General features: G+C 48.6%; 2 protein-coding genes and 1 pseudogene across 12 annotated transcripts in view; 1 reads left to right on the top strand and 2 right to left on the bottom strand.

The window, feature by feature from the left end:
- Positions 1 to 139: 139 nt before the first annotated feature.
- Positions 140 to 25,954, bottom strand: LOC134732174 (uncharacterized). Its single transcript, XM_063614917.1, has 3 exons — positions 25,826 to 25,954; positions 494 to 1,177; positions 140 to 352 (listed from the first exon to the last, which is right to left on the bottom strand). The coding sequence occupies exons 2-3, from the start codon at positions 947 to 949 to the stop codon at positions 140 to 142; spliced, it is 669 nt and encodes a 222-aa protein (XP_063470987.1). The 5' UTR covers positions 950 to 1,177; positions 25,826 to 25,954.
- On the bottom strand, positions 8,647 to 9,160 carry LOC129460956 (NHP2-like protein 1; annotated as a pseudogene).
- Positions 21,305 to 27,966, top strand: part of CHFR (checkpoint with forkhead and ring finger domains) — a 44,491-nt gene continuing 37,829 nt past the window's right edge. For 5 of the 11 annotated variants that reach the window (XM_063614804.1, XM_063614803.1, XM_063614802.1 and 2 more), the window contains exons 1-2: positions 21,366 to 21,440; positions 21,616 to 21,760. In XM_063614804.1, the coding sequence (XP_063470874.1) occupies positions 21,628 to 21,760 (133 nt within the window). In that variant the 5' untranslated portion in view covers positions 21,366 to 21,440; positions 21,616 to 21,627. Of the gene's footprint in view, positions 21,441 to 21,472; positions 21,761 to 27,966 lie in introns of those variants that run through there. The other 6 variants (XM_055239583.2, XM_055239579.2, XM_063614801.1 and 3 more) reach the window with 5 other exon arrangements.

Genomic DNA, 27,966 nt, shown 5'->3' with positions numbered 1-27,966 from the left:
AGCCCTGGCCCAGCGGGGCTTGCACCTCCAACGCCCCCGTCCGCACGTTCCGAGCCCGCCGTCCCATCGCAAACATCCGGGGGCCGCCACTGCGCCTAACGACCGCCCATCTCTGACGCCTCGTGTCGGCGTTTGAATTTTAACCCAAGAAAAGAGTAAAAGTAAAGCGGAAATCAACGCAGAAGTGGTGCTGCCGCCTCTGAGCTTCCTGACAGGCGTCAGAGCCGGGCTCCTCTCCCGCAGCAGCCGGGCTCGCTTCGGTGCGCTCAGCTTCTCGCGGGGATAAGCGTCTGGGCGGGGACGGCCCGAGGCGGAGGTGTGGCGAGGCTGGAGAACGCTGAAAGCTGGTGGCCTTGGGAAGGCAAACGACGCTCCGAAATTTGGCTCCCAGGTAATACGTTCCCGCCCTTCACGGCGGCTCAGTCAGCGCTGCTGGGTTCCACCCCTCCTATGCGATGCTCAGGGACAGGTTTCTTAGTGACAGCCCCCTCACTATTCCCATTGGCCAGGACGGCCAAGGCCCACACAGCCGTTGGCTAAAATTGTTGTCTGTTTCAGGCACGTTGGCGAATTCCCCGCCTCTACGTTGCCGGGAGATAGCATGTTGCCTAGCAGCGTGCGGCTCCCGTTGCCGTTGGACGAGCTCTCCGCCCCGCCCCGCCCCGCTGGGACCCGTCGGGGTCTGCGCCTCAGCTGGGCAGGGCGGGCTGCGGCCCGCAGTCTTCGGCGTGCGCTTGGGAGAAGGGGCCCTCGCGTGGGAGGAGCGCGTCTGCGAAGGAGGCGCCGGCGCAGGCGAGACCCGGAGCCGCGTAGTCGCTGCGCAGTGCGTCGTGTGGGGCGATCGACCCCGGCCCGGGCTTCCCTGCTCGTTTTCGTCCGGCCAGGCGTCTTGGTTCCCGTTCCAGGCCACCCCATCCTTGGTCGCTGCTTCATCCAGCGCTTGGGGCATTTGTGTCGTTGGCGTTGTTTTCCTCTTAACTACAAACTTTAAATGTGTTCATCTACTCGTGACGGCGAGTTTAGCAGACTTTCATTCCCAGAAGACGTTCCACACGATCTGTATATTTTTCATACAGAAATTGACGGACGTCGTTATTTCTAAATTTCCACAGGGGCTGGTTCATCCCGCGGCTTTACCTAGAGAAAAGCGTCTGAGGCCGCGCGCGGCGGCTCCCGCCTGTAATCCCAACACTTTGGGAGGCCGAGGCGGGCGGATCACGAGGTCAGGAGTTCGAGACCAGCCTGGCCAACATGATGAAACCTCGTCTCTACTAAAAATACAAAAAAATAGCCGGGGGTGGCGGCGCGTGCCTGTAATCCCAGCTACTCAGGAGGCTGAGGCAGGAGAATCGCTTGAATCCGAGATGGTGCCACTGCACTCCAGCATGGGCGTTAGAGCGAGACTCCACCTCAAAAAATAATAATAAAAAACATGGACACTGGGAGGGGAACATCACACACCAGGGCCTGTCGGGGGTGGGGGGCCAGGGGAGGGATAGCATCAGGAGAAATATGTAATGTAGATAACGGGTTGATGGGTGCAGCAAACCACCATGGCACGTGTATACCTATGTAACAAACCTGCACGTTCTGCACATGTACCCCAGAACTTAAAGCATAATTTAAAAAAGAAGCTTTTGAGCGTTTCTCAGGGACGGCGGGTGGCAGCCAGGACGGGCTGGGGCGGTGGAGCGCGGGGCGGGAAGCGACGCGTGCGCCTCCTGCACTGGCTTCTGTGAAAGGAGGGACTGATTGGAGATCACTGCTGAAAAGCGGACTACGCGTCAGTGAATAATTAACTCAGTGAAATATGAGCTTCTACATTCAAAACCATTTGTCTATGCTTTAAAGATATTGTCTCACCATGGTGTCGTATTTCTCTGAATCCTATGTTGCTTTTGCTTTGTAATCTGAATTGTCTGTCACTGCCCCAGTCTCAGTTTTTTGTTTTGTTTAACTGTTTGATATTCATAGAAATGTCTCTACATGGGACCCTTTAACGGAGAGAGTAATCTGTTATAGCAAGTATTTCCTGAGTAGTTTTACTGATCCTATGTTTTTAGCAGGTCAATGTTTTCCTGGTTAGTTTTATGATTTTATCTCAATTTTTACGAGTTTGTAACTAGAACTGGAGTATTAATGACAAGGTATATACTTGTAGGTAAATATTCTATTTATTAGAAGAATAAATCACCCTGACAGTCAACAAATAATCTTTTAAAAATTTTTCATTGATTTGTTGATTTATTTATTAGAGGGAGAGTCTCTGTTGCCTCATCTGGAGTGCAGTGGTGCCATCATAGCTCACTTTAGCCTCGAACTCCTGGCCCCAAGTGGTCCTCCCGCCTTAGCCTCCCAAGTAGCTAAGACTACAGGCACGAGCCACTGCGTCAGGCTGATTTTTGTATTTTTATTAGAGATGAGGTCTGCCTAGGTTGGCCAGGCTGGTCTCAATCGCCTGGGTTCAAGCCATCCTCCTGCCTCAGCCTTCCAGAGTGCTGGGATTAGAGACACGAGCCACCACACTCAGCAGTAATAACAATCTTTTTAATGGATCCACTCAAACAAAATAGAACCTACTCAATTAAAATTTCCTGTCTATCCTCAAATAATATTAAAAACCATCCTATCTTAATATGAATTACCCTAAAATCTATTATTGGCAAATATAAGTTTTCAGTACATCAGTGAATGCTGAAGTTTGGTATATTGGGGAAACTGGCTTTTGAAATATATTTTTTAATTGATTGTAGATAGCATTGTGTTTTCAGAAGCTGTGATGGAAGTGGTATTCTACACCAGACGACTGCTGATACAATACACATCTCTATAGAATCTACTTATTATAAGGACCACTTCATGTATTATCATTATGAAAATCACGATCTGCGAAAATAGGAAGCAAATTAAAGCTAGAAATGTATGTGATTTAATCTCTATCTTTTGGCTGGCCTCAATTCTGCAGCTTCCTAACACGTTTGAAGCAGGGACCCTTGCCTGTGATTGTATTATTAATACATTCTATGTAAGCTTAGTTTAAATGATATTGTTCCAGCCAGGCGTGGTGGCACCTATAGTAACAGCTACTCGGGAGGCTGAGCTGGAAGGATCCCTTGATCCCAGGAATTCGAGGCCACAGTGAGCTATAATGGTGCCAGTGCACTCCAGCCTGGGTGATAGCAACACCCTGAAAAAAAATTAAAAATAAGATAAAATGATATCGTTCATGTGAAAGAATGCCCATTCTTTTGCAAAGATCGTGCTCTTTTGGTAGCTTTTAAAAGTTTTGGATTTGGATGTTGAGTTCTTCAAGTTCATTATTATTCAGGGTTGTATTTACAATTCTAGGTTTAGAAACAGTTTGTCAACATCTACGAAATTAATTGTGGGATTTTTGTCGGAGCGGCACCAACTCTACAGTTGGGAAGAATTGACATCTTAGCAATATTGTGACTACAAGAATGAAAAAGGAGTATGCTCCGTTTATGTTTTCCTTTTTTTTTTCTCTTTCTCTCTCTTTTCCATCCTTCCTTTCCTTCCTTCCTTCCCTCCCTCCCTCCCTTAAGATAGAGTCTCCCTCTGTTCCCCCGGCTGGAGTGCAGTGGACCCATCATGGGTCACTGCAGCCTCCCTCTCCAGGGCTCAAGCCGTCCTTCCATCTCAGCCTCCCGAGTAGCTGGGACTACAGCCGCACACCACCAAGCCAGTCTAATTTTTGTATTTTTAGTAACGACAGGGCTTGGCCATATTTCCCAGGCTCCTCTGGACTCCTGACCTCAGGCGAGCCCTCTGCACTCCGGGCCTCCCAGAGTGCTGGGATTACAGGTGTGAGCCACTGCGCCGGCCTACGTTTTCTTTTAATAGTATTTCATAGTTTTCTGGATACAGATGGTTTCATATTTTGTTAGATCAAGGATTTCTTGGATTTGTTGTATCCAAGGATTTCTTTTTGTTGTTTTATTGCGAATGGTAGGCTTTTAAAGTTTTCCAGTTTCAGCTGACTTTAATATATTGGCTTTGTACTTTTGCTTCTTCTTACCTCCCCCACTCCTATCAAGCCACAGAAGAGGAGGCTCCCCCGCACTTTTGATCTCCAAAATTATGGTTTAGAAGAGATGGTTCAGAAAAGAGCGGGGAGGTGCGCTTCTTCCGCTGATGGGGAGGGCTGAGCTCCTGCGCTGCCCCTGGTGGCCGGCAGGGTACGCCCAACCCTAGGATTGTGGCTCGTTGCGCGCATGCGCATTCCGCCCGCGGCGTCGCCACAGGGTGAGGGAGCTTGGCTTCCTCAGAAGACACCCAGGAGCCCCTGCTTGGGTATGACTTGAGGCCGCGTCCTTGGTGAGGAAAAGCTTCCCAGAGGAACTCTGCCGGGGAATCTCTAGAGTCATTTTCCTTTTTAAAAAATGTTTTTATAGGCCGGGCGCCGTGGCTCTCGCCTGTAATCCCAGCACTTTGGGAGGCCGAGGTGGGTGGATCATGAGGTCAGGAGATCGAGACCATCCTGGCCAACAGGGTGAAACCTCGTCTCTACTAAAAATACAAAAATTAGCCAGGCGTGATGCTGCGTGCCTGTAGTACCAGCTACTCAGGAGGCTGAGGCAGGAGAATTGCATGAACCTGGGCGGCGGAGGTTGCAGTAAGCCGAGATCGCGCCACTGCACTCCAGCCTGGGCAACTTGAGCAAGACTCCATCTCTAAATAAATAGCGTTCTTCCGTTTTTTGTTTTTTTTTTTCTGAGACGGAGTCTGTTTCTGTCGCCCAGGCTGGAGGTGGTTTCGGCTCACTGCAACCGCCGCCTCCCGGGTTCAAGCAATTCTCCTGCCTCAGCCTCCAGGATAGCTGGGATTACAGGCTCCCGCCACCACGCCTGGCTAATTTTTGTATTTTTAGTAGAGATGGGGTTTCACCGTCTTAGCCAGGCTGGTCTTGAACTCATGACCTTGTGATCCATCCGCCTCGGCCTCCCAAACTGCTGAGATTACAGGCGTGAGCCACCGCGCCCCGCCATGTGCCGCATTTTCTTTTCTTTTCTTTTTTTTGAGACGGAGTCTCGCTCTGTTGCCCAGGCTGGAGTGCAGTGGCGTGATCTCAGCTCACTGCAACCTCTGCCTCCCCGGTCCACGCCATTCTCCTGCCTCAGCCTCCTGAGTAGCTAGGACTACAGGCACCCGCCACCACGCCCACCTAATTTTTTGTATTTTTAGTAGAGACGGGGTTTCACCATGTTAGCCAGGATGGTCTCGATCTCCTGACCTCGTGATCCGCCCACCTCCGCCTCCCAAAGTGCTGGGATTACAGGCGCCGCATTTTCTTATCCATTCATCTGTTGATGGACATTTAGGTTGCTTCCAAATCTTGGCTGTTGTGAACAGTGCTGCGGCAAACATGGCAGTGCAGACATCTCTTAGACATACTGATTCCCTTTCCGGTATCTAGCCATCAGGGATTGCTGGGGCTTGTGGTAGCTCAATTTTTAGTTTTTTGAGGAACCTCCAAACTGTTCTCCGTAGTGGTTGTACTAATTTACATTCCCTCCAAGCATGTACGAGGGTTCCCTTTTCCCCACGTCCACCAGAGACACTTTCCTTAAATTCGTAAGCAGAGATTCCCTCATGTTCTGGAATGTTCCCATGCGTTATTCTTTACTTTCTCTGGAAATCATTTAATGAGATCTGTTTTAGGCATTTCCCTTCACAGAGGGGTTGGCAGCGGGAAACAGAGAGCCCCTGGTGTTTCCTTAACCAGGATCGTTCTGGGAGGAAATCCATGTAAGTCCAGAGAAGGGCGTGGCCCAGGTGAGGCTTGCAGGGAACAGTGTTGGTGCCTACAGCTTGGGGAGTCTGGGAGAAGGAAAATGAGCACTCCTGAGGATATGCTTTATTCATTTCTTCATGTCTTATTTTCCCTACAGGGTTAAAGTAGTTGTAAAGAAGAAAGTTTTGCAAAGTACATGTATTAAAACTCAAAACATTAGGCCGGGTGCGGTGGCTCATGCCTGTAATCCCAGCATTTTGGGAGGCCGAGGTGGGCAGATCACAAGGTCATTAGATCGAGACCATCCTGGCTAACACGGTGAAACCCCGTCCCTACTAAAAATACAAAAATTAGCCGGGCCTGGTGCCACGCACCTGTAGTCCCAGCTACTCGGGAGGTTGAGGCAGGAGAATCGCTTGAACCAAGGAGGCAGAGGTTGCAGTCAGCCGAGATTGCACCATTGCACTCCAGCCTGGGCAACAGAGCGAGACTGTCTCAAAATAAAATAAAATAAAATAAAAAATAAAACTCAAAACATTATTTCCACTTAAAATAGTTCATATCGGCTGGGTACAGTGGCTCACGCCAGTAATCCCAGCACTTTGGGAGGCCAAGGCAGGCAGATCACCTGAGGTCAGGAGTTCAAGACCAGCCTGGCCAACATGGTGAAACCCTGTCTCTACTAAAAATACAAAAAAAAAGCAGCTGGGTATGGTGGTGCATGCCTGTAGTCCCAGCTACTAGGGAGGCTGAGGCAGGAGAATCGCTTGAACCCGGGAGGTGGAGGTCGCAGTGATCCCAGATCCCGCCACTGCACTCCAGCCTGGGCAATAGAATGAGACTCCATCTCAAAAAAAAAAAAAAGTTCATATCAAAAGTAAAATATGGGCTGCTCTGCCTGTGGAGTAGCTATTGTTTCTTTACATCTCTAATAAACTTGCTTTCACTTAAAAAAAAAAAAAAAGGAAAATCCTGGCACTCTGGGAAGCCAAGGTGGGCAGATCACCTAAGGTCAGGAGTTCCAGACCAGCCTGGCCAACATGGTGAAACCCAGTCTCTACTAAAAATACAGAAATTAGCCGGGTGTGGTGGTGCATGCCTGTAATCCCAGCTACTCAGGAGGCTGAGACAGGAGAGTTGCTTGAACCTGGGAGGTGGAGGAGGTTGCAGTGAGCCGAGATCACGCCACTGCACTCCAGCCTGGGCAACAGAGCAAGATTCCATCTCAAAAAAAAAAAAAAAAAAAAAAAGGGCTGGGCGCGGTGGCTCATGCCTGTAATCCCAGCACTTTGGGAGGCCAAGGCAGGCAGATCACCTGAGGTCAGGAGTTCGAGCCCAGCCTGGCCAACATGGAGAAACCCTGTCTCTACTAAAAATATAAAATTAACTGGGTGTGGTGGCACATGCCTGTAATCTGAGCTACTGGGGATGCTAAGGCAGGAGAATTGCTTGAACTGGGGAGGCGGAGGTTGTGGTGAGCCGAGATCGAGCCACTGCACTCCAGCCTGGGCAACAATAGCAAAACTGTGTCTCAAAAAAAAAAGAAAAGAAAATGTAAAATGTAATTTTACTTTTCTGGTTTTAATAGAAGCAAATTCCTCAGTAATCTTTTAGTTTTATTTTTATTTTTGAGACAGAGTCTCTCTCTCTGTACCCAGGCTGGAGTGCAGTGGCCGATCTCGGCTCACTGCAGCCTGTGCCTCCCGGGTTCGAGCAATTCTCCTGCTTCAGCCTCCCGAGTAGCTGGGACTACAGGGGCGCACTGCCACATCTGGCTAATTTTTGTATTTTTTAGTAGAGACAAGGTTTCATCAGGTCGGGCAGGATGGTCTTGATCTCCTGACCTTGTGATCTGCCCGTCTCAGCCTCCCAAAGTGCTGGGATTACAGGCATGAGCCACCGCGCCCAGCCCATCAGTAATCTTTTAAAAATGTACTTATTATCTCATCTCATTTTCACTTAAGAGAATTTCCATGTTTGATAATTTTTTATTACTCACTGACAGTCTCAAAAGGTTTTTTGTGGCCAGGCGTGGTGGCTCACGCCTGTAATCCCAGCACTTTGGGAGGCCGAGACTAGCGGATCACCTGAGGTCGGGAGTTGGAGACCATCCTGGCCAAGATGGCAAAACCCCATCTCTACTAAATATACAAAAATTAGTCGGGCCTGGTGGCAGGCACCTGTAATCTCAGGTACTCGGGAGGCTGAGGTGGGAGAATTGCTTGAACCCTGGAGGCAGAGGTTGCAGTGAGCTGAGATCGTGCCACTGCACTCCAGCCGAGGCGACAGAGTGAGACTCTGTCTCAAAAATAAATACATACATACATACATACATACGTACATACATAAAAGGGTTTTTTTGTTTGTTTTTCGAGACAGGGTCTCACTCTGTTGCCGAGGCTGGAGTCCAGTGGTGCGATCATGGCTCATTGCAGCCTCCACCTCCCGGGCTCAAGCAATCCTCCCACCTTAGCCTCCTACCTTAGCCTCCCCAGTACGGGTGTGCATCACCATGCCCGGCTAGTTTTTTGTATTTTTGGTGGAGACAGGGTTTCACCATGTTGGCCAGGCTGGTCTTGAACTCCTGAGCTCAGGCAATCCACCCACCTTGGCTTCCCAAAGTGATGGGATGACAGGCTTGAACTCCCAGCCAGCTGCTAGTTTTGAGTGGGGCCCAGAACAATGAAGGCTCTGCAGCAGGTGCAGGCTGTTGTGCAGCTGCTCTGCCACTTGGTCACATGACCCAGCAGATCCAATGGTGCTTGACATGTCAGTGGCAGAGAGCGATGCTAGGTGGTGCCTTGGCAGGCCCGCATAGGAGAATCACAATGTAGACTTTTAGGACTTTGGTGCAAAGCCCTGACATTGTCTGCAGATAATTACTCTTATTATTATTATTATTTGTACTAATGTTTTATAACAATAGAGAGTAGCTGAAAATACTACATGCTAACACAGACAATATGATACACAACCTCGGGGGACAAGTTGGCAGGGAGCACGTGGCAGAGGCCACAGGTTTAGACTAAGAGCCTTTTGATGGACTGCTGAATGGATTGGATCTGCTGTTTCAGCTGTGAGCCTTCTTTGATGGTGACAGAACATGCCATGACAGGCCTGGAGACCCCACAGGCTCTCCCCAGGGCCTGCTTGGAGTGCACAAACATGAAGGGCATGTTCTTGTCTTCACACAGCAGTGGAGGTGCAGAATGATCTCCAGTGGCTCAGTGTCTGCAGCCATCACGATGAACTCAGAGATGCCCGTTAAGGGTTTTGATGGCCTCGTTGGCTCTTTTCTGAAGCTGCTTGTAGTTACACCACTAGTGAACGAATTCCGGTGGTTTCTTGGTGAGGTGGAACATCGGCGAGGGGCTAGGCCTTCAGATTCACATTGGCCTCAGCCATGGCTGTGGTTCCATGGGCTCAGCACTCCTAGGGCAGCGCAGCCGAGGTCTGAGAAGCGCTCAGCTCCACCCGTACTCTTCTTTTGAAAACCAGCTTTTGGCTTGCTACTGGACGGTATTAGGGACTGAATAATTAACCATGGCCCACCAAATTACTGCATGACCTGAGCTGCTCATCACAAACTCAGTGTTATCTGACCCACCAAGCCATAAAGTGAGGCATACAGAGTAGTACTCCATCATCATGCAATGACTGTGCAAAACTCACAGAATGAGTGGACTCACAGAATGCCTTATTCACCATTGTGGTGTTAGAGAAACCTCTGTTTACCAGGCCTCTGGTTTAATAAAACATGACCAGAGTGACTCTATCTTAAGGTAAGTAGCTAGGCACTCACAAGACACCTGTAAGGTTGCTATGGTCTGAAAATAGCCACATTCTAAGCTGACCACCAGTTATAATTGCAGAAATATTTATGGTCATACAGGACATCTCCCACCAAGCCTGCAGAATGTCCAGATGTCCTAAGAGTGCAACCCACTTTACTCAGAGAGAACCTTAATGAGCAGGCTTAGGTTGAAGGATTAATGGTCACTGATAGCAACAGTAGCCCTACCTTTAGTGAGCACATCTGCACATTCCAGGTTTAATTGTAGCTCCTTGAGAGTTTCTTTTTTTTTTTTTTTTTTTTTTGAGACGGAGTCTCGCTCTGTCGCCCAGGCTGGAGTGCAGTGGTGCGATCTCGGCTCACTGCAAGCTCCGCCTCCTGGGTTCACGCCATTCTCCTGCCTCAGCCTCTCCGAGTAGCTGGGACTACAGGCGCCCGCCACCACGCCCGGCTAATTTTTTTGTATTTTTAGTAGAGACGGGGTTTCACCGTGGTCTCGATCTCCTGACCTCGTGATCCGCCCGCCTCGGCCTCCCAAAGTGCTGGGATTACAAGCGTGAGCCACCGCGCCCGGCCGAGAGTTTCTTGTACAGGGTCCCTCCTCCTGCTTTCTGAGGATGCCTTACTCTGTAACAGAATAGATTCTGATAAACTTGCTTCTTTCACTGTGCTCAGTGACTCACCTCAAATTCTTTCCTGTGTAAGATCTAAGAACTCTTTCTTGGAGCCTCTTTTTCCTGTAACAATGGCATTGCTTCTGATCAAAGAACCCACTATACAGTAAATGAGGTATACCGTGGGCCCATGCTCATGGTATTCATCGGTCGTGCTGTGTTCTCCATCATCCTACTGATTTTGGTTCTGTTTTTCTGGTGGAACTCAGACTGAGACAAACATATAGTGAAAGGTAAGTCTTCATTACCCCCTTGACTTGAAGTCCATGTTTCAGAGGAAGCCACTGCCGTTTCCTTGTGTATGCTTCTAGAGATATTTTCATTTTCATAAACATATTTGCATGTACACGTTATCAATTAAAAGAGTCAAGCTCTACAAAATTTGAAGAGGTTTATTCTGAGCCAAAAGTGAGTGATCACGGCCCACGGCACAGTCCCAAGAGGTCCTAAGACCCTGTGCCCATGGTGGTGGGGCTACAGCTTGGTTTTATACTTTTTTTTTTTAAGACAGAGTCTCACTGTTACCCAGGCTGGAGTGCAGTGGCGCAATCTCGGCTCACTGCAACCTCTGCCTCTCGAGTTCAAGCAATTCTCTGCCTCAGCCTCCTGAGTAGCTGAGATTACAGGCACCTGCCAACACGCCCGACTAATTTTTTTTTGTATTTTTAGTAGAGAAAGGGTTTCACCATCTTGGCCAGGTTGGTCTTGAACTCCTGACCTCGTGATCTTTCACTCGCATCGGTGTGAAGAGAACACCAAACAGGCTTTGTGTGAGCAACAAAGCTTTTTAATCACCTGAGTGCAGGCAGGCTGAGTCCGAAAAGAGGGTAAGCAAAGGGGAGATGGGGTGGGGCTGTTTTAAAGGATTTGAGTAAGTAAAGGAAAATTACAGTCAAAGGGGGTTGTTCTCTGGCAGGCAGGGGTGGGGGTCACAAGGTGCTCAGTGGGGGAGCTTTTTGAGCCAGGATGAGCCAGGAGAAGGAATTTCACAAGACAATGTCATCAGTTAAGGCAAGGACCGGCCATTTTCACTTCTTTTGTAGTGGAATGTCATCAGTTAAGGCAGGAACAGGCCATTTTCACTTCTTTTGTGATTCTTCAGTTAATTCAGGTCATCTGGGCATATATGTGCAGGTCACAGGGGATGCGATGGCTTAGCTTGGACCCAGAGGCCTGACATTCCTGCCTTCTTATATTAATAAGAAAAATAACATAAAATGGTATTGAAGTGTTGGGGCAGCGAAAAAAAATTTTTTGGGGGGCGGTGGCACGGAGAGATAATGGGCGATGTTTCTCAGGGCTGCTTCCAGCGGGATTAGGGGTGGTGTGGGAACCTAGAATGGGAGAGGTCAAGTTGAAGGAGGATTTTGTGGTAAGGGGTGATATTGTGAGATTGTTAGCAGGAGCATTTGTCATATAGAATGATTGGTGATGGCCTGGATACGGTTTTGGATGAATTGAGAAACTAAACAGAAGATACAAAGTCTGAATAAAAGAAGGAGAAAAATAGGTATTAAAGGACTAAGAATTGGGAGGACCTAGGACATCCAATTAGAGAAGCCCAAGGGAGTTCAGCGTAATTACTTGCTTGGTTGGCAAGTTTTTGGGCTCTATCCTTGAGTTTTTTTATGTTGTCATACACCAGGCCAGATTAATTTAGGTAAAAACAACACTCTTCATTTAAAAATATACAGAGTCTTCCTTTTTCAGCATTGAGTAAGTCAAGGCCTCAGAGGCTTTGGAGGACAGCTAAAGAGTCACCTTGAGCCTGGAAGACTGATAAAGTTTGTGATATGTCTGTGATGCTAGCAGAGAAGTCATTAGAGAGGCTACGGAAGGTCGTGACAGAGATTGAAATGCCTGCTATCCCAGTACTGAGAGCAATAGTGGAGGCAGAAAGTTTTTGTTTTTTTTTTGAGTCAGAGTCTGGCTCTGTCCCCCAGGCTGGAGTGCAGTGGCACCATCTCGGCTCACTGCAAGCTCCGCCTCCCAGGTTCACGCCATTCTCCTGCCTTAGCCTCCCGAGTAGCTGGGACTACAGGCGCCCGCCACCATGCCCGGCTAACTTTTTTTGTATTTTTAGTAGAGATGGGGTTTCACTATGTTGGCCAGGATGGTCTCGAACTCCTGACCTCGTGATCCGCCCACCTCGGCCTCCCAAAGTGCTGGGATTACAGGCGTGAGCCACCGCGGCCGGCCGGAGGCAGAGTCTTAAACCAACCATCAAGGGAATTAGTGGAATAACTCTTTTTTGTCGTGTCGGTGTCATGAGGGGAACAGGGAGCTTTTTGGGCCTATTTGCAAATTGAATTTTGGGAGTAAGGAAAACTAATGTGCATGTGCCTGTCCAATTAGCAGGTAGACACATGTAGGTAGAGGATCCACAGAGGAAGAAGAGACCTTGTGCGAGGCAAAACTGGAGATGCAAAGTAAAAAGATGAGAAAGAGTGCTGAAAGAGGTGTCTTGTACCTAGACTCCCAGGGATCCAGCTAGGGCGGCAGCCATCAGAGGTTGTAATGGGGACTGGTGGGGTAACTGCATAGAGGGGGACATTCGATTTTCATGGTGTATGAGAAAACCTTGAGTGTCTACCAGCAACCTTTCATGATGGGGTAACTGCGTAGAGGGGGAGGTTCAATTTTCATGGTGTGTGAGAAAACATCGAGTGTCTACCAGCAACCTTTCACGATGGGGTCACTGCGTAGAGGGGGACATTCGATTTTCATGGTGTTTGAGAAAACATCGGTGTCTACCAGCAACCTTTCACGATGGGGTCACTGCGTAGAGGGGGACGTTCGATTTTCATGGTGTTTGAGAAAACATCGGTGTCTACCAGCAACCTTTCACGATGGGGTCACTGCGTAGAGGGGGACGTTCGATTTTCATGGTGTTTGAGAAAACATCGGTGTCTACCAGCAACCTTTCATGATGGGGTCACTGCGTAGAGGGGGACGTTCGATTTTCATGGTGTTTGAGAAAACATCGGTGTCTACCAGCAACCTTTCATGATGGGGTCACTGCGTAGAGGGGGACGTTCGATTTTCATGGTGTTTGAGAAAACATCGGTGTCTACCAGCAACCTTTCATGATGGGGTAACTGCGTAGAGGGGGACATTCGATTTTCATGGTGTTTGAGAAAACATCGAGTATCTACCAGCAACCTTTCATGATGGGTCACTGCATAGAGGGGGACGTTCGATTTTCATGGTGCATGAGAAAACATCGAGTATCTACCAGCAACCTTTCATGATGGGTCACTGCATAGAGGGGGATGTTCGATTTTCATGGTGTATGAGAAAACATCGAGTGTCTACCAGTAACCTTTCATGATGGGGTCACTGCATAGAGGGGGACATTCGATTTTCTTCTTTTTTTTTTTTTTTGAGACAGAGTCTCACTCTGTCGCCCAGGCCAGAGTGCAGTGGCGCTATCTCTGCTCACTGCAAGCTCCTCCTCCTGAATTCACGCCATTCTCCTGCCTCAGCCTCCCGAGTAGCTGGGACTACAGGAGCCCGCCACCACGTCAGGCTAAATTTTTGTATTTTTAGTAGAGACGGGGTTTCACCATGTTAGCCAGGATGATCTCGATCTCCTGACCTCGTGATCCGCCCGCCTCAGCCTCCCAAAGTGCTGGGATTACAGGCATGAGCCACCGTGCCCGGCCTGGGACGTTCAATTTTCATGGTGTATGAGAAAACATCAAGTGTCTACCAGCAACCTTTCATGATGGGGTCACTGCGTAGAGGGGGACGTTTGATTTTCATGGCGTGTGAGAAAACATTGAGTGTCTACGAGCAACCTTTCACTGTTATTTACGGGGCTGGTTATAAGTAAACAAGAAGAGGGCCTGGGAGGAAAGTCTGACGAGCAAAGGGAAGGTAGCCAAGGATGGAGAGAAATACAGGGTAAATGTCTTCTTAAGCAATAATTACTGCTAATATTTTTAAGTTTGTCAGTATTGATAGAGGGCTTATCTGTAATATGGAGCTGAAAGGCTTCAATTGTTTCAGTGATGTGTGTAGTTGGGCTTTGGAGATGAAGAGTAAAGGAACATCGAGAAGGTAAAGGTTACCTAGGGGAATTCCAGTGGGTCTTTGCTGAGAGATACATAAAGGAGTGGCCTTGAGCAGAGTTTTGATTAAAGAGGCATAATGATGGAGGACCTTTGCGTAGTGAGGAAACCTCTTTCAGCCTATATAACAGCATGGTGGTGCAGAATATGGAAGGCATATCTGGGGTCAGTGAAAATATTGACATGTAGTCCTTTTGCAAGAGTGAGGCTGCCGGGCGTGGTGGCTCACGCCTGTAATCCCAGCACTTTGGGAGGCTGAGACGGGCGGATCACCTGAGGTCGGGAGTTCAAGACCAGCCTGACCAACATGGAGAAACCCTGTCTCTACTAAAAATACAAAATTAGCCGGGCGTGGTGGCGCATATGCCTGCCATCCCAGCTACTCGGGAGGCTGAGGCAGGAGAATTGCTTGAACCCAGGAGGCAGAGGTTGCCATGAGCCGAGATTGCACCATTGCACTCCAGCCTGGGCAACAAGAGTGAAACTCTGTCTCAAAAAAAAAAAAGAGTGAGGGCCCGAATTAAGGCAACTAGTTCGGCTTGCTGAGAGGTAGTGGATGGGGGCAGAGCGGTAGCCTCAATGATAGATGTGGAAGATATTATAGCATACCCTGCCTTTGCTGATGAGTGGCAATTAGACCTGGTGGAATTGCCATCAATAAACCAAATGCGATCAGGGTGAAGAACAGGAAAGAAGGAAATGGGAAATGGGGTGAATGTCAGGTGGATCAGAGAGATACAGTCATGAGGGTCAGGTGTGGTATCCAGAATAATGTGGGAGGCCGGAATGAAGTCCGGGCCAGGAGCAATGGTAATTGTGGGAGACTAAACAAAGAGTGAGTATAGCTGAAGGAGCTGGGGAGCAGAAAGTATATGCATCAGGTGTGAGGAAGAAAATAGATTTTGGAAGTTATGAGAGCTGTAGAGAGTGAGTTGAGCATAGTTTGTGATTTTTGAGGGCCTCTAAAAGTATTAGGGTGGCGGCAGCTGCTGCATGGAGACATGATGGCCAGCCTAAAACAGTAAAGTCAAGTTGTTTGGACAAAAAGGCTACAGGACACGATCCCAGTCTTTCTGTAAGAATTCTGACAGCGCAGCCCTACACTTCAGCTGTGTGTAATGAAAAGGGTTGGGATGAGTCAGGGAGACCTAGTGGGGCAGTCTCTAAAGCTGTCTTTAAGCAAAGGAAAGAGGAGTGGGGAAAGGATTTAGGATCTATGGGGTCAGCTAGGTTTCCTTTTGTGAGTTTATATAATGGTTTTGTTAGAATGGCAAAATCACGATCCAAAGTTGAACGTATCTAACCATGCCTAGGAAGGAGTTGTTGTTTTGTGGATGCTGTTGGGGTTTGAGATATCAGTCGGACATGATCAGCAGGGAGAGCATGCGTGTTTTTATGAAGAATTATGGCGAGGTAGGTAACAGATGAAGAAATTTGAGCTTTGGAGGGGGATACCTGATATCCTTTGGAGAATAAATGTTGAAGGAGCAGGAGGGTGTCTTGTTGAGAAGATTCAAAGGAGGTGCTACAAAGAAGAAGGTCATCAATATATTGAATAAGGTGAGAAGCAGAAGGGAGGAAAGAAAGTAAATCATGAGAAAGAGCTTGGCTGAAGTAATGAGGGCTGTCCCTGAAACCTTGTGGCAGCACAGCCCAGGAAAGCTGCTGGGACTGGTGGGTGTCAGGGTCAGTCCAGGTAAAAGCAAAGAGAGGCTGGGACGAGGGGTGCAGCAGAATAGTGAAAAAAGCATCTTTAAGATCAAGAATGGAATAGTGAGGAAGGTATTGAGGACAAAAGAGTGTATGGGTTGGGCACCACGGGGTGGCTAGGCAAAAGAATTTGGTTGATAAGGCACAGATCCTGAACTAACCTGTAAGACTTGTCTGGTTTTTGGACAGGTAAAATGGGGGAATTGTAAGGAGAGTTTATAGGTTTTAGAAGCCCATGGGCAGGCGAGTGATAACAGACTTTAATCCTTTTAAAGTGTGCCGCGGGATGGGATATTGGCACTGAGCGGGGTAAGGGTGATTAGGTTTTAAGGGGATAGTAATGGGCATGTGATCGGTTGCCAGGGAGGGAGTAGCGGTGTCCTATATTTGTGGGTTAAGGTAGGGGGATACGAGAGGAAGATGCAAAAGAGGCTTTGGGTTGGGAAGAAGGGCGGCAATGAGATGTGGCTGTAGTCCAGGAATCGTCAGGAAAGCAGATAATTTGGTTAAAATGTCTCGGCCTAATAATGGAACTGGGCAGGTGGAGATAACTAAAAAAGAGTGCATAAAAGAATGTTGTCCAAGTTGGCACCAGAGTGGGGGAGTTTTAAGGGGTTTTGAAGATTGGATGTCAATACCCACAACAGTTATGGAAGCAAGGGAAGCAGGCCCTTGAAAAGAAGGTAATGTGGAGAGGGTAGCCCCCGTATCGATTAAACAGGCGATGGACTTACCCACCACTGTGAGAGTTACCCGAAGCTCGGTGTCCATGATGGTCCAGGGGGCTTCCAAGGCGATCAGGCAGCATCTAAGCCAAGCAGATCTGGGAAGGGGTCAGTCAGAGAGTCTTGGGCTAGAGCTTTAGGGGCTCTAGGAGTGGCTGCCAGGAGAGCTGGGCAGTCTGATTTCCAGTGGGTCCCTGCGCAGATGGGACATGGCTTGGGAGGAATCCCAGGCTGTGGGCATTCCTTGGCTCAGTGGCCAGATTTCTGGCACTTGAAGCAAGATCCTGATGGAGGAAGTCTTGTAAGAATGCTTGACTGCTGCGACTTAGGCATGTGTGGCTTAGGCATTTTTAAGTTCTTGTGTGCTGGAGGTGCAGCTGGGTTTTGTCTCACAGCAGAGGCAAGTAATTGTAACTCAGAAATGCATTGCCATCTGGCTGCCTCCTCCCTATTATTGTACACCTTGAAGGTGAGGTTGATTCATTCCTGTTGTGGGGTTTGAGGGCCAGATTCTAATTTTTGAAGTTTTTTCCTAATGTTAGGAGCAGATTGGGTGATAAAATGCATATTAAGAATAAGGCGGCCTTCTGGCCCCTCTGGGTCTAGGGTGGTAAAGCGTCTGAGGGTTGCCGTAAGTGGGCCATGAACTGGGCTGGGTTTTTGTCTTTACCTTGAGTAGTTTCTTTAAGCTTGTCATAATTAACAGCTTTGTAAGCTGCCTTTTTAAGCCCTTCAACTAGGCAGGAAATCATGTAATCTTGCCTAGCTGTACCTGGGGAATCTGCCTGATAGTTCCATTGGGGATCCTCTTGGGGAACTGCTCTAATGCCCTCCTGGAGGTCTAGCTCGTGAAGCTGGCAGTTATTAGCGTGAGATAGGGCTAGAGAAAAAACTCTTTCCCGTTCATCTGGGGAGAGGGTAGAAGTCAGGATGGCATTTAAGTCACTCCAGGTTAAACTGTAGGACAGAGTTAGATATTGGAATTCCTGTATATATTTAGTGGGGTCTGATGAGAAACAGCTTAAATGCTGACTGATCTGAGAGAGGTCTGATAGAGAAAAAGGTACATGTACCCTGACTATGCCTTCAGCTCCAGCCACCTCTCTAAGAGTAAATTGTTGGGCAGGTGGGGAAGAGCTAGTCAAGGAACTAAACTGTAAGCCGGAATGGGTGTGAGGAGGGGAGGTGACAGAAAGATTATAGGGTGGAGGAGCAGAGGCTGAGGAAGAATTGGGACTTAGCTCGGCCTGGCGACGAGCAGCCTGGGGAGGAGGGGAGAGGTCAGATGTGTCTGTAGAAAAGGAAGACTGGAAAGACTCAGCGACGCTTGGGGTTGGGACTGAGGGGACAGGTGGGAGGGAAAGAAGGAGGATTTGGGAGGAATTGCATTGGGAACAGAGACTAGGGAGGGAACGAAGTGTGAAAAATGCCTGGATGTAAAGCACCTCAGACCATTTGCCTATTTTTCGACAAAAATTATTTAGGTCTTATAGGATGGAGAAGTCGAAAGTGCCATTTTCTGGCTATTTAGAGCCGTTGTCAAGTTTGTTTTGGGGCCAAGCAGTGTTGCAGAAGAAAACAAGGTGTTTAGGTTTTAGGTCAGGTGTGAGTTGAAGACGTTTTAAGTTTTTGAGAACACAGGCTAACAGAGAAGAGGGAGGAATGGAGGGTGGAAGTTTGCCCATAGTGAAGGAGGCAAGCCCAGAGAAGAGAGAGTAGAGACACGGAGAGAAGGGGGTGGGGGGTGCTTGCCCCGCAGGAAAGTGGAGAAAGGGTAGAGACATGGAGAGAAGGGGTTGGGGAGTTCTTGCCCCCCCAAAAAACGTTACTTGCCACTAAGGGTGAAGGACCAAGGCAGGCGTCCCTGCGTGGTCAGACACCTCTGAAACATGGGCGAATAATCAGGCAGGTGTCCCTGCGCGTTTAAACACCAAGGGAAGACTGTCTTCCCGAGTCTGTGACTGGCGCCGGAGTTTTGGGTTCACAGATAAAATGCATCTCCTTTGTCTCTACCAGAAAAGGAAAGGAACTGAAATTAAGAGTAGGGAGAGATTGAAGTGTGGCACCAAGATTGAAAGGAGAAAGAGGTTGAGGGATAGTGAGAGAGGTTGGAGAAGAGAGTAAAGAGAGGCTGCTTACCCGATTTAAAATTGGTGAGATGTTCCTTGGGCTGGTTGGTCTGAGGACCTGAGGTTGTAGGTGGATCTTTCTCATGGAGCAAAGAGTAGGACAGGAGATTGATCTCCCAAGGGAGGTCCCCGATCCGAGTCAGGGCACCAAATTTCACTCGCGTCCGTGTGAAGAGACCACCAAACAGGCTTTGTGTGAGCAATAAATCTTTTCAATCACCGGGGTGCAGGCGGGCTGAGTCCAAAAAGAGAGTCAGCAAAGGGGAGATAGGGGTGGGGGGGCCGTTTTATAAGATTTAAGTAAGTAAAGGAAAATTACAGTCAAAGGGGTGTTGTTCTCTGGCAGGCAGGGGTGGGGGTCATAAGGTGCTCAATGAGGGAGCTTTTTGAGCCAGGAGAAGGAATTTCACAAGGTAATGTCATCAGTTAAGGCAAGAACCGGCCATTTTCACTTTTTTTGTGGTGGAATGTCATCAGTTAAGGCAGGAACAGGCCATTTTCACTTCTTTTGTGATTCTTCGGTTACTTCAGGCCATCTAGGCATATATATACGTGCAGGTCACAGGGGATACGATGGCTTAGCTTAGGTTCAGAGGCCTGACATGATCCACCTGCCTCAGCCTCCCAAACTGCTGGGATTACAGGCATGAGCCACTGCGCCTGGCCGATTTTACACATTTTAGGGAGAAAGTTCATAGACGGATTCAAAGATTTTCTGATTGGCACTTGGTTGAAAGAGTTATTATCTAAAGATCTGGAATCAATAGAAAGGAGTGTCTGGGTTAAGCTAACGGAGACCAAGGTTCTATTTTGTTATTTTTTTTTTTGACAGGGTCTCTGTTGCCCAGGCTGGATTGCAGTGGCACAATCTGTGGTTTCCCGCAGCCTTGTCCTCCTGGGCTCAAGCAATCTGCCCACCTCAGCCTCCTGAGTAGCTGGGACTATAGGTATGTGCTGTCATCCCGCCCAGCTAAGACAGGGTCTCCGCAAGTTGCCCAGGATGGTCTGGAACTCCTGGGCTCAAGCAATCCACCCACCTGGGCCTCCCAAAGTGCTGGGATTACAGGTTTGAGCACCACCACCCTGGCCATTCTTATGCAGATGTAGCTCCAGGCAGCACGCTTCAGAGAATAGATGGTAAACGTTTCTTATCAGAGTTAAAAAGGTGTCAGACTCTTACATTCTCTCCCGGATCAGGAAAAGATGTGGAAAAGGAAGGAGATTCTCTACAAAATAGATTTCCCCCAAGAGACAGTTTTGCAGGGCTACGTAAAACTATGTTAAATAAATACATGTCAGGGTAAAATACTTCTTTTTCTTCCAGGGCCTGCTATTTGTCATGTGATGTATCTTAATGCTACAGTCTGGTCAGCCTTAAGGTGTGTTTTAATGTCGACGCTGGTCAGTTATACCTGAATTCCAAAGGGAGGACAGTATAATGGGACATGTCCAAACCCTGCTTCCCATCAGGGACTGAACTGGTTTTTCAGGTTAACTTTGGCATTGAGAGAATCAGTTCATTCAGTTGGTTGGGGGGACTTACAATTTTATTTTTGGTTTGCAAGATATAGATAACTATGCCTATACCTATATATACAAGTGTTTATATATGTATATTTGTGTGTATATACGGTTTGTTTTACACAAATGGATGCCTACTTTATTTATTTTGGTAGCGATGAGGTCTCAGTCTAATCTCGAACTCCTGGGCTCAAGAGATCCTCCTGCCTAGGCCTCCCAAAGCACTTAGATTACATGCGTAAATCACTGCGCCCGGCCCTGCTTCACCCTCTTAAAACCGCACTTGGGGGCTCCCCATCAGTGCAGACAGTGGCGCGTTCCTCCAAACCGCACAGACTCCCCCTGCGTGGACGCGTCTCGCCTCTTTACTCCACTTTCGCGGACCTTTCACTTTCAGGGAATACCCTCTGGCGCCCTTCTCTGCAGCACACACGTGAACGCCGCGGGATTCCAAGAAGTGGGATACTGAGGTAAAAGGTACGCGCGTTCAGAACAGGAAGACCCCGCAAAACGCCCGCCAAGACGTGGCCCCGCGTCCGCCCCACCCACAACGCAGCCGCTCCTACTCGCGGAGCGCGCCTTGTGCCTCAGACTTCGGGTCTGTGTGATCCGCTGTGTACAACTGTACCCGAAAGGGTCCCCACGTGCACTATCTCGTGACAACTAAGGTGGACCGTCTTCTACTCCTAGGAGTCATCCCCAGGTTAGCGGGACTTTCCGAATCCCTGGGGCTTCCAATCCGGAAGTTCCGCGTCCCTTCTGCCCCAACATAACATGGCGCCGACCGCAGCCACTTCCGTGATCCGCAGGCGACGAAGTCGCCCGGCCAGGATCAAAGATGGCCGAGCGCCCCCCCCCCCCCCCCCCCCCCCCCCCACGCGCCCACTCTCGCTGGCCACTCCCGGCTCCGCTCTAGCTGCCGCTCTTGGTGAGCGCCGCGGCCAGCCAATCGCGGGGCGCAGAGGCCTCTGGCCCCGCCCCGCGGATCAGCTGAGGGAGTCGCAATGTCTCTTGACAGCGGCGGCGGCGCAGCCGGTTCCGGGTTCGACGCGGGGCGGGGGTAAGCGCGGCTGGCGAAAGCGCGGCTGGCGAAGGGGCTGCGGCGGGCGGCGAAGGGGGACCTGGTTGCGGCCGTGGGAGGGGACGTCCGGGCCGGGGCCCGCGGGGTGGGGCGGGCGCCGAGTCTCGGCCTCTGAGGTCGGGAGTCTCCACGGGCGTTTCCGGGGTCTCCGCAGATGTGAATCCCGATGGAGCGGCCCGAGGAAGGCAAGCAGTCGCCGCCGCCGCAGCCCTGGGGACGGCTCCTGCGTCTGGGCGCGGAGGAGGACGAGCCGCACGTCCTCCTGAGGAAGCGGGAGTGGACCATCGGGCGGAGACGAGGTGCGGGGCTGAGGCCGGGGCCGGGGGCCGGGGGCCGGGGGCCTGGGGCCTGGGGCCGGGGCCGGGCAGAGCCACCGGGTTGCGGGCAGGCCACAGGGGCGGCGGTGCAGTGTGCGCTCCAGATTTTTCCGTGGAGTGAAATCTCATGTTAAGAACTGGTATTTATTCGGTGTTCTGCCCACCCACTCTTGCGCATGATTCATGCACATCATTTAGCCCTCGTTACAACTTTATAAATTAGTTGTGTTAATATACTCTCCAGAATGCAATATTGTCACGTTCGTTGCCGTACAGAGTATCTTTTCCGACTGTAATGGAACAAAATTAAAAATAATAGAAGGAAAAGTGGAAAATTCACAGATATGTGGACATTAAACACCACACTCTTAAAGCAACCGGTGGGTCAAATAAGTCTTTACAAGGTGAACTTTAAAAATGTTTTGAGACAAATGAAACAAAAATAGAATACACCAAAAGGTATTTAGGATGCAGCCAAGACAGTACTCAGAGGGAAATTTATAGCTGTAGTGCTTAGATTAAAAAAGATCTCAAGTCCCAGCCCCTAGAATATTTATTTATTTATTTATTTAATAAACCTGGAAAGGTAAGAACTTGAACAAAGTCATACAACTGGTGAGAGGAAGTTCCCTCAGCCTCCACATTCACTGCCTCCAGTCTCCCAAGTGACCATCTGGTAGTTTGATTTCCCCTGAAGCCTTTGTATGGGGAGAGAAATGCACTGGTCCTGTCAACAAAAATGTTTAGTTTGTCTGAAAATTAATAAATTAGCTCAGCCGTTATACTCTAAAAAGGAGCGAGGATGGAAAATATTTGCTGTTTGGAAGCAAATTTTTTTTTGGTTAGTTTCACCCCTTATAATGTGCTTGCACCTGGTTTTTTTCGTTTTTTTGTTTGTTTTTTTGAGGTAGAGGCTTGCTCTGTGGCCCAGGCTGGGGTGCAGTGGTGTGATCTCAGCTCACTGCACCCTCTGCCTCCAGGTTCAAGTGATTCTCCCGCCTCAGCCTCTGGAGTAGCTGGGACTACAGGCGTGCGCCACCATGCCTGGCTAATTTTTGTATTTTTAGTAGAGATGAGCTTTTGCCATATTGCCCAGGCTGGTCTTGAACAACTGAGCTAAAGTGATTCACCTGCTTCGGCCTGCGAAAGTGCTGGGATTACAGGTGTGACTGTGTCTGACCTGGTTTTGTTTTTTGGGGTGTTTTGGTAGTCTTACATTCCAGTATCAAGTCCAAGTTTATTTTACAACTTTGAAAGTATTTAGATATCATTATAACATATGAAAATTATCCCTTTAAGACAAGAGAAAGTATTTGAAGTTTTTTCCCTTTGTCTTTACTTGATAGACTAGGAGGTTTGGTGAAGAGCAGAGGCCCTAGAGACAAATTATGTGGGTTCCCAACCTGTCAACACATAACTCTGGGCTAACAACATCTTTCTGCACCTATGTACCTACTTCACAGAGTTGCTCTGAGGAATTAATGAGATCATACGCAAACTGCTTAGAAGGAACTTTAGAGTTAGCACTTAGCATTAGCCATTGTTATTGTAACATGTTATACATGTTATTACATGTTAGGACGTTACATGTTAAGACAAGGAGCGAAAATATGTCACTGAGTTTATCTTTTAATAGGAATGATTTTAGTGAATTTATAAATAATAATGTTGCCAGCAAAAACTTTAGGATTATTGTATTGGTTTGTTCATACTACCATAGCAAAATACTACATTCTGGGTGGCTTAAGCAACAGAAATTTATTTATTTATTTATTTTTTGAGATGGAGTCTCACTCTGTCGCCCAGGCTGGAGTGCAGTGGTGCGATCTCAGCCCACTGCAAGCTCCACCTCCCAGGTTCTCACCATTCTCCTGCCTCAGCCTCCCGAGTAGCTGGGACTACTACCGCCCGCCACCACGCCCCGCTAATCTTTTGTTTTTTTTTTTTGTTTTTTTTTTTTGAGACGGAGTCTTGCTCTGTCACCCAGGCTGGAGTGCAGTGGCGCGATCTCGGCTCACTGCAAGCTCCGCCTCCTGGGTTCACGCCATTCTCCTGCCTCAGCCTCTCCGACTAGCTGGGACTACAGGCGCCCGCCACCACGCCCGGCTAATTTTTTGTATTTTTTAGTAGAGACGGGGTTTCACCGTGGTCTCGATCTCCTGACCTCGTGATCCGCCCGCCTCGGCCTCCTAAAGTGCTGGGATTACAAGCGTGAGCCACCACGCCCGGCCATCTTTTGTATTTTTAGTAGAGATGGGGTTTCACCATGTTAGCCAGGATGGTCTCAATCTCCTGACCTCGTGATCTGCCTGCCTCAGCCTCCCAAAGTGCTGGGATTACAGGCGTGAGCTATCGCACCCGGCCAGAAATTTATTTATTTTATTATTTTTATTTTTTTTTTATTTTTTTTTTGAGACGGAGTCTCGCTCTGTCACCCAGGCTGGAGTGCGGTGGCGCAATATCAGCTCAGTGCAAGCTCTGCCTCCCGGGTTCACGCCATTCTCCTGCCTCAGCCTCCCGAGTAGCTGGGACTACAGGCATGTACCACCTCACCTGGCGTATTTTTTTCTATTTTAGTAGAGATGGGGTTTCACTGTGTTGCCCAGGCTGGTCTCGAACTCCTGAGCTCCAGCAATCTGTCTGCCTTGACCTCCCAAAGTGCTAGGATTACAGGCGTGAGCCACTGTGCCTGGCCAGAAATTTATTTTCATGGTTTGGGAGGCTGGGAAGTCCGAGATGAAGGTGTTGACAGATTGGGTTCCTGGTGAGGGCTCTCTTCTTGGCTTGCAGGTGGCCACTTTCTTGCTGTGTCCTCACATGGCAGAGAGAGAGGACTCTGTTCTCTCTGCCTCCTCTTAAGAGGGCACCACCCCTGTGACATCTGATTCCCACCCAGTGACCTCATTTAACATTTATCAGCGCACAGGCCCGGTTTCCAAATATAGTCACATTGGGGATTAGGACTTAAATATATGAATTTTAGGGGGGTACAGACACTCAGTTACAAACACTCAGTTCCTAACAGTTGTAGAACTTGATTATCTTATTTATTTTATATATATGTATATATATATTTTTTGAGACAGAGTTTTGCTCTTACTGCCCAGGCTGTAGTGCAGTGGCACCATCTTGGCTCAGCCTCCACCTCCCGGGTTCAAGCAGTTCTCCTGCCTCAACCTCCTGAGTAGCTGGGATTACAAGTATGTGCCACCATGCTCAGCTAATTTTTGTATTTTTAGTAGAGACGGGGTTTTTCCATGTTCGTCAGGCTGGTCTTGAACTCCTGACCTCAGGTGATCCACCCGCCTCGGCCTCCCAAAGTGCTGGGATTACAGGCGTGAGCCACTGTACCCGGCCTGATTTATTTATTTTTTGAGACAGAGTCTTACTCTGTCTCCCAGGCTGGAGTGCAGTGGTGTGATCTTGGCTCACTACAACCTGCATCTTCCAGGTTAAAGTGATTCTCCTGCCTGAGCCTCCAGACTAGCTGAGATTACAGGCGTGTGCCACCACACCTGGCTAGTTTTTTTTGGTATTTTTAGTAGAGATGAGGTTTCACCATGTTGGTCAGGCTGGTCTTGAACTCCTGGCCTCAAATCAAATGATCCACCTGCCTTGGCCTCCCAAAGTGTTGGGATTACAGGCATGAGCCACCTCGCCCAGCCAGAACTTCATTATTTTAAAGTAATGATGTGCCTGCCATATACAAGGCATTATTTGGGGGAAAAGGGAAAGCCTAAGTAACGTGTAGGAAGGGGTGCAACAACCTTGTCTTCCCAAAGAGCTCTTTATCCTTTTTTTTTTTTTTTTTTTTTTTTTGAGACGGAGTCTTGCTCTGTCGCCCAGGGTGGAGTGCAGTGGCCCGATCTCGGCTCACTGCAAGCTCTGCCTCTTGGGTTCATACCATTCTCCTGCCTCAACCTCCCGAGTAGCTGGGACTACAGGCACCTGCCACCACGCCCGACTAATTTTTTTTGTATTTTTAGTAGAGACGGGGTTTCACCATGTTAGCCAGGATGGTCTTGATCTCCTGACCTCGTGATCCACCTGCCTTGGCCTCCCAAAGTGCTGGGATTACAGGCGTGAGCCACCACGCCCAGCCTTTTTTTTTTTTTTTGAGACGGAGTTTTGCTCTTGTTTCCCAGGCTGGAGTGCGATGACGTGATCTCGGCTCACTGCGACCTCCGTCTCCTGGGTTCAAGTGATTCTCCTGCCTCAGCATCCGGAGTAGCTGGGATTACAGGCACTCACTACCACGCCTGGCTAATTTTTGTATCTTGTAGAGACAGGGTTTCATCACGTTGGCTCGGCTAGTCTCGAACTCCTGACCTCAGGTGGTCCTCCTGCCTGGGCCTCCCAAAGTGCTGGGATTACAGGCGTGATCCACCGCGCCCAGCCAAGAGCTCTTTATTCTAAGAAAGTGGCAGAAATGTACATCAACTGCTTGAAAGATTTAACCCACCAAGTGTCAAGCACAGCAAATGCTGTGAATAGAACTTTAGCACAAAGCATCTTGGTTCCAGATTAGAATACTGATACTCAGGCCAGGCACGGTGGCTCATGCCTGTAATCCCAGCAGTTTGGGAGGCCAAAGCAGGAGGATCTCTTGACCCTATGAGTTTGAGACCAGCCAGGGCAACATAGACCCTGTATCTACAAAAAATTTAAAAATTAGCTGAGCGTGGTGGCGCATATTGGTAGTGTCAGCTACTCAGGAGGCTGAAGTGGGAGGATCACTTGAGCCTGGGAGTTCAAGGCTGCAATGAGCTGTGATTGCTCCACTGTACCACAGCTAGGGTAACAGAGCAAGACCTTGTCTCAAAGAAAAAAAAAAACCTGATACTCTGGCATGGAGAAACCTCTGTTACAAACCGGCTCTGGCGACATCTTGACTTGCACTGGTTTTAGGGCTTGAAGGAGACTATCCTGGCAGTTACGCTCAATGGAATGGGAAGAGCTTGACCACAGGTGATATGTGCCTTGGATAAAGTACTTCCAATAGTCTAGAATGTTTGCACATATAAGATTTTTAATATCCAGTTTCATGGCAGTATCATTTACTTGTAGTAAAATTCACCTTTTTTGGAGTTCAGTGTTCCATGAGTTTTGGGAAATGTACTCACCAGTGCAGTTAAGATGTAGAACATGTTCGTTACCCTGAAAGGTCCCCCTGAGTCCTGGCTCCTGGCAGCCACTGATCTGGTTTCTTTGCCTTCTGCTACTTCCAGCATGTCGTGACACGGGGTCACAGGGTGTCTGCCGTCATCTTCTGCACCTGGCTTCTTTCCCTGGCACGCACCTTGTTGCATGGATCAGCAGTTTGCTCCTTTCTGTTACCGGGTAGTATTCTGTGGTTTGGATGCACCACGGTTTGTTAGTTTACAACCAGTGGATGGACATTTATACTGCTTCCTGTTTTTATAGGAAAGCTAATATAAACATAAGTGTGCAGTCTTTGTAGGGACATACATTTTTCTGTTAGCTAAATAACTATGAATGGAATTGCTGGGCCACGCGGCCAGTGTCTGTTTAACTTGGTGAGAAACTGCCGCATTGTTTCCCATGTGCTTGTCCATTTTGCAGTCGCACAGCAGAGTACGAGAGTTCCAGGTTTTCCACTTCCCCTTTGGCCACTCGTAGGTGGTCAGTCTTTTTTTTTTTTTTTGAGACAGAGTCTCGCCCTGTCGCCAGGCTGGATTTGCAGTGGCGCGATCTCAGCTCACTGCAACCTCCGCCTCCCAGGTTCAAGCCATTCTCCTGCCTCAGCCTCCTGAGTAGCTGGGACTATAGGCACGTGCCACCATGCCTGGCTAATTTTTTTGTATCTTCAGTAGAGACGAGGTTTCACCGTGTTGGCCAGTATGGTCTCGATCTCTTGACTGTGTGATCCGCCCGCCTCGGCCTCCCAAAGTGCTGGGATTACAGGCGTGAGCCACCGTGTCTGGCCCGTGGTCAGTCTTTATTTTCAGCCAATTCTTATTTGGTGTGTAGTGGTATTTCATGGTTTTAATTTGCATTTCTCTGAAGATTAATGATGTTGAGCATTTTGTCATGTGCTTAATTTGCCATCCATATCTCTTCTTTGATAAAGCGTTTAAATTGTTTTAAGTTGCATTGTTTACTTTCTATTTATTGAGTTATCAGAGTTCTCTATACATTCTGGATACAAGATCTTTGTCAGATATGTG

This window comes from Symphalangus syndactylus, chromosome 13 (assembly GCF_028878055.3).
Source record: "Symphalangus syndactylus isolate Jambi chromosome 13, NHGRI_mSymSyn1-v2.1_pri, whole genome shotgun sequence".
NCBI classification, from domain to species: domain Eukaryota; kingdom Metazoa; phylum Chordata; class Mammalia; order Primates; family Hylobatidae; genus Symphalangus; species Symphalangus syndactylus.
This window is presented reverse-complemented; position numbering and strand designations above follow the sequence as displayed.